Source organism: Austrofundulus limnaeus, unplaced genomic scaffold, assembly GCF_001266775.1.
Source record: "Austrofundulus limnaeus strain Quisiro unplaced genomic scaffold, Austrofundulus_limnaeus-1.0 Scaffold175, whole genome shotgun sequence".
NCBI classification, from domain to species: Eukaryota; Metazoa; Chordata; class Actinopteri; order Cyprinodontiformes; family Rivulidae; genus Austrofundulus; species Austrofundulus limnaeus.
This window is the reverse complement of record NW_013952577.1, coordinates 1,020,015-1,029,733: the sequence shown is the minus strand read 5'-3', so window position 1 is coordinate 1,029,733 and position 9,719 is coordinate 1,020,015. Positions and strand designations below refer to the sequence as shown.

The 9,719-nt window shown below is 43.1% G+C and overlaps 2 protein-coding genes across 2 annotated transcripts in view; one reads left to right on the top strand and one right to left on the bottom strand.

The window, feature by feature from the left end:
- Positions 1–284: 284 nt before the first annotated feature.
- On the bottom strand, positions 285–7,664 carry fam83d (family with sequence similarity 83 member D; the record flags this gene model as incomplete). Its single annotated transcript, XM_014017749.1, is given in 4 exon segments — positions 285–1,529; positions 4,790–4,914; positions 5,010–5,177; positions 7,123–7,664. Coding segments are annotated over 4 exon segments (1,629 nt in total). The 3' UTR covers positions 285–685.
- zhx3a (zinc fingers and homeoboxes 3a) overlaps positions 5,121–9,719 on the top strand; it is a 20,305-nt gene continuing 15,706 nt past the window's right edge. The window contains exon 1 of the mRNA XM_014017748.1: positions 5,121–5,198. The gene's annotated coding sequence lies outside the window, so the exon portion shown is untranslated. The remainder of the gene's footprint in view (positions 5,199–9,719) is intronic.

The following is a 9,719-nucleotide window of genomic DNA, read 5'->3' as shown; positions in this document are numbered from 1 at the left end:
AAGCTCTTTCTCCAGCTTCACCCTGAGTGGCGACTGTGATTGGCAGCGTAATCAGCAGAGGTGCCAGCATCACAGATGCAGTCTCTTCGCTAATTGCATGAAGACTCTGCAGCGCAGGTGCTCGTTCTCTTTGTGAAGTCGCTCTGGCGTGGTCGGCTCCCTTTGTGAGTGCTGGAAGTCTTTGTGCAAATATTTCCCACACGCTCCCCCCACGAGAATCTAACCGCAACTTAAGCTATAATAAGGACAAATGGGAAGACAAAGAAAATGTGAACACAAGGCAGTAATGGAGCAAAATATTACTTTATTTCCACGGCACAGTGAGCGCAGCTGCTCTCCAGATTGACCTTTGGGTGTAGTTACAGCAGCCACAGCTCATTTTCACTCGCACTACAGCAGATTCCAGCCACTCTTGCCCACTCAGGCTTTGTTACATTATTTGGATGTGTTATTGCACTGTTTTTAGTAAAAAAAAACCTCTGCATAACATTAATGTTAGCTGCAGCTCTGCAGTCCCATCACCACAAAATGTTTATAAAACAAGGTGAAAAGAAAGAAAATTAGACACTGAAGGAAACCAGAGAATGAATTCACCTCACAGGCGAAAAACATCTTTGCAGAACAATAAACCTTTAAAAAAATAAAAAACCCACTACCTTACAGCTCTAAAATCCCGACAGACAGACTAGTGTACACATCTGGCTCTAGGCCAAGTGCCCATTGCTGCACCTTCAACAGGCGGTCTGGGATTTGGTTCCAGCTCGCAGTCTTTGTGTACCCTCTGCCTGCTGAGTGCACCGACCCCCCGAGTCATGTTGGTGACGTCCGCCAGCTCTCGCCTCTCGGTTAGCGACGTCATCATGTGCTCCAGTTTAGAGCGGATGGCTGAATAGTGGTGCTGGCGCTCTTTGGTCAGCTTGTGGAAGGTGTCCTTTAAAGTGGCATCCGGAGCCACCCGGGGGGGCCGGGAAGTGGGCGGCGGCAGGGTGGCGTGGACTGGCCCTGCGCTCGAAGGCGTACCGAAGCCGAGGTGCTGCGCGAGCTGGATGTCGGTCTGGGTGTCGCTGTCCGCCACCGACTGGCTGGTCTGAGTTGAAGCGTGGCAGGAGACAGGCTGCTGCTCTACAGGAAAATGCCGAGTCATGCTGCCAGCCAGGATCTGCTCCTGCATGTGCTTCTGCTCCGGCCCATGTACRGTGGAGGAGTCGGACGCCGGGCCAGCTCTGCGATGATCTGGAGAAGGGGGCTCACACGGAGACTCGAACACTAATGTTTGGGGCTTCCGGCTGGGCGTGCTCGTCAGACACGCCAGTTCAGCAGGCTTCTCTTTGGCCAAGCGAGGGGAGGAGGTCACTGAGTGTTTGACCATGAGGTTCTCGAAGATGCTGCTGACACCTGGTGGTCCACGAGTGTTTAAAGGCAGAGACTGGGCGTAGAGGATGCGGAACTCCTCATCAAACTTCTCTGATATCTGACCGGAGAGCTCAATCAGGTTGCTGCTGTTCAGTTTGCCATCAGTCCAGTTGAACCTGGAACAGTAAGATTGAACACATTTGTGACCAATCACATCGAAACGAGGATTAAGTCAAATTAGACTCTAAATAACCTAATCATATTTTCAGATTCCTGGCTTTAAAAGCTACATTTTGATACTTAGATCATTCTGATATCATTAGCATACGCCCAGAGATATTATTTAATTTGTCGGTGGTTACAATAATCATAAATATTTGATCTAAATCCTAATTTTATGTAATTTCAATGAGGATTTCATTTGAAAAAAGAAACCTCAAATAATATTCAAACATTGAGATTTACCAGCTGGAAAGAAACAAAAGCTTTGATAGCTCACAGGGAAAATATCAACATTTTAAGGTGTTTTTCCTCAAAATCAGGTTTTTGGTTGCTAATGCTCAAAAAAGTGCTTCAAATTTTTTTTAGGATAATATTTCAGACACTTCATTCAAATGATATACTGATAACACATTTCTTTGTTATATTTTGACAAAATGTAATTTTTGCAAGCGTTTTAATCAAAACATGATATCTGCCTATTTCTCCACGTACAACTTTAAGACTTAATCCTCGTTTCGACGGTGTGTCACATTTGTTGTTATATCGATGCTTTCTTATAATCCTAAACTAGCACAACAAGAAAGAAGTAAATTAARTCAAAAGATAAGAAGTATAGTGAGAGACACGAGGGGGTAGGTTAGAGGGATGGTATCTCCCTGTTGGAACTAGTTGGTCAACAGCAATCATGATCTCCAGAACAAACTCAACAGGTATTATTTTCTCTCAAAATAATCTCAAGGTTGTTTTGGACATATTCAGCTGATCTTAAACCAATCTGAATTTTGCCTCAGGTGTCTCCAACCCGTCTCAATAAGGCTGTAATTTGACAGAAACCTTCCGAGGCAAATGTCTAGATATAAAACCACACCAATGGTAAATAACCAGTTATTTTAAAAAAAGGTTGAAACGTTTATATTTTCATTTCTAAAACGTACTCCAGCAAATCAAATCATAAACTTGGAGGCAGCTGCTGAGGCGGCTATGATGTGGGCGGAGATGGGCACGGCTAAGAATGTAGTTTTGTGAGCCGTGAGAACCAAAATGGGAACTTTTTTTAAAATACTGCTCATTCAAAATGCAGCTGCRTGCCTCATTGGTTACTTGGTTGTAAACTCTGAGTTCAGTTAGACTACGACAAACACATTACACCTTTTCTTGCAATTTTGAGTCACCTACTCTCCCAACACTACCAAAAAAAAGAAGGCATGAATTGGCTTTGAAAAACAAATGATTTAGGTGTGTTTGTGGAATATAACCACAGGTCTAAATGAGATTTTAATTATTTAAATGGTGTACGACTGGATTCCAAATTTGATGAAAGGGGTTTGATTGTGAGTTAGAAATGGATTGTTTTTTTTTCTCAATGGATACAGATTTGATTTACAGGTTTGTCTAAAGTACAGTAATGATTAGATCTGTAGAATAATGGTGGTAYACTGACACGTCGCAATATTTAATTTCCTGATACTGTAATTCTCAAAGCACTGTACTGTATTTTTTTGTCTAAGGCTCGATGGATGGATCTCACTATTGTTCAGTGTTCCTCTTATTGCAAAAAATAAACTGAATTTAATTAGATTTTATGTGAGTAATGCATGATGTACTGAGTTTTAGAATATTTTGGAGAAAAAAAAAGTCAATATATTGCCTTGCTTACAGTATCACAATATATCAYGATATATCGTATCATGACCCTGTGTTGTGATATGCATCACACATCATATCACCAAATTCTTGCCAATACACAGCCCTAAATTTGATAGTTTTTGTTTTCATAGTTTAGTAGGATTGTTTTCTCAGCGATACCTAAAGCAATAAAGATATTTCTTTAAACACGGCATCTGCAGGTCAAATTTGAATATTTAAGACCTTTTTACCAACCCAAGGTAAAATACAGCTAAAATGCCACACTCAGGTCATACAGCTCAAGTTCTTCCATTCCCAGTCTTCACCCATTTCCACTGGTGTTCCCCATGGTTCTGTACTCGGGTCTCTACTTTTCATAACCTATCTGCTCCCACTTGGCCACATCTTCCGTAAATTTGGTGTTCATTTACACTATTATGCCAACGAAACTCAACTATACATTTCGACAAAACCGAACTCCACCTTATCATCGTCAACTCTTACAGACTGCCTCAGTGAGCTCAATAACTGGTTCTCCAACAATTTCCTCCAACTAAACCATAACAAAACTGAACTCCTCCTTGTTGGGATAAAAAACTCCATTTGTAAATCCCAACATCTTCTCTTCACTCTTAACAACCCCGTTGTTTTCCCCTCTCCTCAGGTCAAGAACCTAGGTGTCATCCTTGACACCACACTCTTTCACATCCCACATTAACAACGAGACTCGATCTGCCTATTTTCATCTTCACAGCATTAACCGTCTCGGTCCTTCACTCACTCCCCGCTCCACTGCCATCTTTGTACACAGCCTAGTAACATCCAGGATTGACTACTGCAACTCCCTACTGTTTGGCCTCCCCAATAAATCTCTTCACAAACTACAGATGGTTCAGAACTCAGCCGCCCGTGTAATCACTCAAACTTCATCCTCTGCCCACATCACTCCAGTCCTACAACAGCTCCACTGGCTCCCAGTTAAATCCCGCATCATCTTTAAAATTCCCCTACACACCTTCAAAGCTATCCACAATCTCTTCCCTCCTTACCTGTCCGACCTCCTGAACATCTCCACACCCTCCCACTCTCTAAGATCTGCCTCCTCCCTCCAACTCTCAGTACCCCCCTGCCCGCCTCAGCACCATGGGGTGCCGAGCTTTCAGCCGCTCTGCTCCGCAGCTCTGGAACTCACTACCCCATGGATTACACAATACCACCTCTCTCTCCCTGTTTAAGACTGGCCTGAAGACACATCTTTTCAAATTAGCCTACMACTGTTAACTCTGATTTTCAATATATGTCTGTTTTTGTTGTCCTCACGTCGATGTTTCTCCCCCACAACCCTATTGTTCAATTTGTCTGCATTATTGTATTTTTTTATATGACTGTTCTGTATTCCACATTTATGTTTCTCCCACACTACCCTTATCATATATGTATCTGTATACTGTATGTATCTACATTTTTTTTACTTGTTACTGTTTTCTATTGCACAGCGTCCTTGGGTGTCCTGAAAGGTGCTTTATAAATAAAATGCATTATTATTTTTATTATTATCCCGACAGGTCAAAGGTTTAGTAAATTATACCTGTAGGAACCTGTAGCCACTCTGTTTCCATCAATCAGCATGAACCGCTCGTGAACTTTCCCAGTCAGCCTGGCTCCAGATCTGGTGTAGTAAGTCGTACCGGTAATGGTTCGCACTCTCATTTGCTGAAAGGATGGAGGACATATTTTAGGCCGATGTCATCAAACGTTCACGTTGTGCCTACAGAGCCACGCCCGGCACAACCAAACCGGCCACATACCCGCAGGTCGTCCAGGCGAACGCCGACGCCTCTGCACATCTCCAGGAGAGCGGGAGCGCACGCCTGGTCAAGCAGAATGTAGACGGGGACTTTGCGGCGGGAGCAGGCCTCCTGAAGATCTTTGAAGATGTCCAGATCTGTAAGGGAGTCCGTCACTATGGCAATCACCTGCAGTGGAAAATTACAGAGGTAATATAATAAAATTCCTGTTGGGGCTGCCGTCGTGCTCGCGCAGACGTAGCACATTATTGTGTTTTCATTATTATCAAACACAAGGCCTTATTCAAACAGAGCTGCGAATTTCTGTCACACACTCACCGTAATGTGTGTGCGCTGATGAGCTTTCTATTGACTGTGGTCTGTTACCATGGCGATCCGTCGCCATGCTTGCTCAGCAAACAAATGATTTTTATACGTGAGGAAAGTAGGTGCGCTGAAGGGTTTTTCTCTTCTTTCTAAGCATTTTTTGTGCACCACGATTTCTCTTTTTTTCTTCCTCCCTCCACAGAGAGGAATGGAATTTCACATGCTGTGCTAACGGCTGCATGTTGGGGATTAGACACACGGGTGGATCTTGGATTCACTGCTCCACACTGGCGTTGTTCACATGCGCCTTTTTGCAGGAGCACCTCGCCTTTTTTGGATAATGGTGTGTGGATGCTTCTTTTTTTTTTGAAGGCAGAGATGAAGGCTGAGCAGGACAGTAGCAGTGTATGAACACAGTGTGTGTTCGTACAGTCACTGGCTTCAAGGTACAATAAAGAGTATTTGAAACGAGTTGTTTTGCATTTCAAAAGAACAAAGGAGCTACAGTTGGACGGGGATAAGAGCAGTTTGAGATTTTAATGGATTCCAAGGTTTAAGATTTAGATGCAGCATATACCCCTCAATAAACACACACCGCCTTTTAGCAATAAATGATAAAGATAATGTTTGAGATTTCAGACATKAGAGGGAACGCCAGGTTTCTGGTGGAGCAGCTAAAGCAAGTCGAGGCACATCTGGTACGCAGGTTCTACACAAGCCTGAGGTGATGTTGAAGCTGTAAACTCTGCTAAGGTTCCTCATGCTGAAATATTTCTGTTCTGGTTAGATGGTTTCCTTCAGGAACCTTTTGCTTTTGTAGAGTAATAAAAATCAACAGATTTTAGATTAACACGCGGGGTCACAGTGCTGTTTCCAGGCCTTTAGCTGGGTGGAGTTTACATGTTGTCCCCGTGCACGTGTGGGGTTTCTCTGGTTTCCTCCCACTAAACAAAAGATGCATGTTAGGCCATTGGTAACTCTAAATGAGAGCGTGAATGGTTTGTCTTGTTTGTCTCGATGACGACCTGTCCTGGGTGCAGCCCGCCCCTCGCACTGTGACTGATGGACCCAGAGTGGGTAAAGAACAGGGATGGATGGGAAGTGCAAAAATGATTTGAAGGAAAAGGCCATTTGATTTATRATCTGACATTGCTTTAATCGTGCAAAACTGGGGTGTGAATGTGACGATATATGAGGCAGTGAAAGATTAGAGTGTGATGACAATCTGTCAGAGCAGATTATAGTATTTCTGCAGGACACAGAGTTGTTTTATATGGCACAAACTCCCTCGTTTCTGACTATGACTGGGTCAAAATACGTATGTAGCTAATAACAAGTCACTAAACTAATGACATTAAAAACATATTTTGGCACTGTTAATATTTTTTGTGTATGCATACATATATTTTACTTAAAAATAATAAAATACTACTAGAAATAGCAACTGTCTTCATCTTTTTAGTTTCTGGATATGATCTCAATCAGTGTTTTTCATCCCCAAATTAGGGAGGCTTTTTTCCCCCCCTTCAGCCAAATAACAGTGTTTGGTTAACACTGTTAGAACCATTTATATTCATATAATCTGAATACACTGTTCAGTAACTTGTAAAAAGTGAGAAAAATGTAAAAAGAAAACAATATTTTGCCATATAATCCAAACCTAGTGCAAACTATGATGCCTTTTATTATAATAATACAGAGTTTAAAATATAAACAGCTCCTGCAGGACAAGTGAATTTCATGCAGTTTGAGCACATTCAGTTAGTGAATAATTGATTTTGGTCCTTTAAAAGTGCGTGTTGTGTACCTCTCTGGCACTTTTGATGAGTCTCCTCGCAGCCTCCTTGCAGCTGTAAATCCTCTCTCCGTAGCTGGGCTGGAAGTGCGCCACGGCCCGCGTCACTCCCCGGTACGACCCCGCGGTGAAGGCGGGCCAGCCGAGCTCCAGCAGCGGGGGCTCCACGTCCGACACCTCGGGGAAGTAGGTGACCGACGAGCAGTCCAGTGAACCGCCGAGCGACGGCTCCAGCGCCTGCTGGTGGTCCTCCSCGTGGAGGGAAGCGCACCGCGGGGGCACGGCGGCGCTCCGGATCCGTTGGATTTCATCGTCTGACAGAAAGTTGGGAATCCTCTCTTCTCTGAGGAAATCCAGAAAGTCGCTGACCCCTCCGGACAGCAGCTGCTCCAGAGCCAAGCGGTGCCTCTCGTTGTAAACCTCCTGCAGGTTCAGCTCGTCGGACTGGACTTGTCTTGGRCCCAGCCTCAGAGGCGAATCGTCCAGGCGCTGTGACAGAGCCATACCTGTAAGTTCTCACTGGCCCGGACAACTCCAGGCAGGTAACGTTTCACCTAGGAGGAAAAATTCGTATTTAGTCGTTTCCCTCTGTTTCCGTCCGTCCAGTGTTCTGATTGGTTTCTGAAAAGTAGTCGAACTACATTTGGGTCTTTTAATTCGTCGAGTTGGTTGTCACTCAAAAATGCAGCGTCTCTGATTGGCTCATTTGGAGGCAAACAAATCTCGTGTACAGTGYCTCTGATCCGGTTACATTACAAAGAGTAGTGAAAGCGTAAGAGGTGTCACTCTGACGGGTTTCCGTTCAAACAAACGAACAGACAGAAAAGTGGATTCTGCGTTCTTTCTAATTGCTGTTCATGAATTAGTGAAACTAACTCGGAGAATCTGATCAAATATGTTCAAGAAAACTGAGTTTTAGCGTGTTATTGTGGAAGGCTGTCTTACAGCTCAGATCTTACAAATCATTCTCAAATGTTTTCTTTAAAATAATAAAGGTTAGAACATTTTTTGATCAAAGTCTAACAATATTAACTTTCTCCTCCGCTTTTAAAACAGTAYGTGCCAGGAACATTTGTGTGTGTTAAGTATCTGGAAAGGTCTGGTTTTCACTGTGGTCCCTTTGTGAATATGTGCCTGCGGGCAGAACTGTGGGTTTTTTGGTTARAATGGAGTGAGGTTAAATTAAAGAATTTCACAAGTCGACCAGTTCCCAACCAGCAAGATGACCTTGAAGAACATTCAACTGACTTTATAGATGTTATGATAAAGTTTTAGAGCAGAAGGCAGATAGATAAAGAATGCTTCGTTTTCACTRTAAAGATAGTGACAATGGTGTTTAGATCATAAATACGTAAAAAAAGGGATTTATTCATGATATCTGGGGAAAAAACATTTAAATGATGTGCGTATGGAGGCTTAAATGTAAAGCATAAACAATTCAAATGAGCTGCACCTTGTTTGAACTTTGTGTGTGTTAGGAGGAAATGAGGGTTTAATGACTGACAAAATTAGCTTCAGTCCACCACACCTTCAAATTATCGAATGAATCAAACACATYGCAGATTTTTAATCCTAATGTTAAAACCACAGGTGTTCAATRTTAACATGTTTCATTGTATGTTGCTCAGACTGACATTGTTTTAAAGGTAGGTGATTCATTGTCTTCATTTCTTTTCTTTTCTTTACAGTTTCCTTATCCAGTTTGGACAAATTTGAAATRAAGAGAAAATCTGTGTGTTCTTCCACTCTGGAAACATATGCAGTGGACCTTTGGGTATACAGTCCACCCACCTGTTAGCTGTGGAAATATAAACATTTCTAAATCCATCTTAGGCCTATCCTTGAGGCCTATAACTTGTCTCCAACTCTTTGGGGCTTTGGGGTGACCTCAGCTCTCTATTTGCCTTAAACATTATGTAAATAGTCATTTTCTAAAGTGATCTAATGTGCTTAAAGCCCCTTTCTTCTTAACTAACACCTAATATATTATTTGCATTTTTCCTGTTGTATAATAAGCTTGTTTTTGCCCGTCTGGAGTTGCGCGCTCCTCTGAGCGCTTTTACGCGCAGAAGGCCAAGAAGGTCACGAGGCCCGCAAAACGCAACAGGCGCGTCTTTCTGGTCACGCATCAGTACAGCGCTACTAGCCTGACTCGGAGAGAAATATCATGTGGGGTTTAAACACACATATTGTACATGAAGAATTGGGTTGCAGCTCCGGCGCATCTGCGTAAAAACGCGCCTGTGCGTAAATGTCTATTTTAAGTCGGGCTTATGTGGAGACGATCATAACGACATCCTTTTTATTATTATTCTGAAAAAAGATGGATTTTAATGGAGGGGAAGCCATTAAGAATCATTTTTTTACGGCGAAACAAAATCCAAAATGAAACATCCAAAGGGGAAGAAAAAAAATCAGCTCCGCGGCGCAATTGGTGGTTAGAGCCCCCACCCGCTCCGCCACCCCAGAACCAAAATGTGCACCGGGCTCACAGTGCACCCTCCTCTCTTCACACACATACATCCCCATCTCATCCCCGCCCCTTTCCAAATTTTTAGATGAAAGGGCTTTTGGATTTTGGATGACGCTCTGGATCACGTGCTCATAGG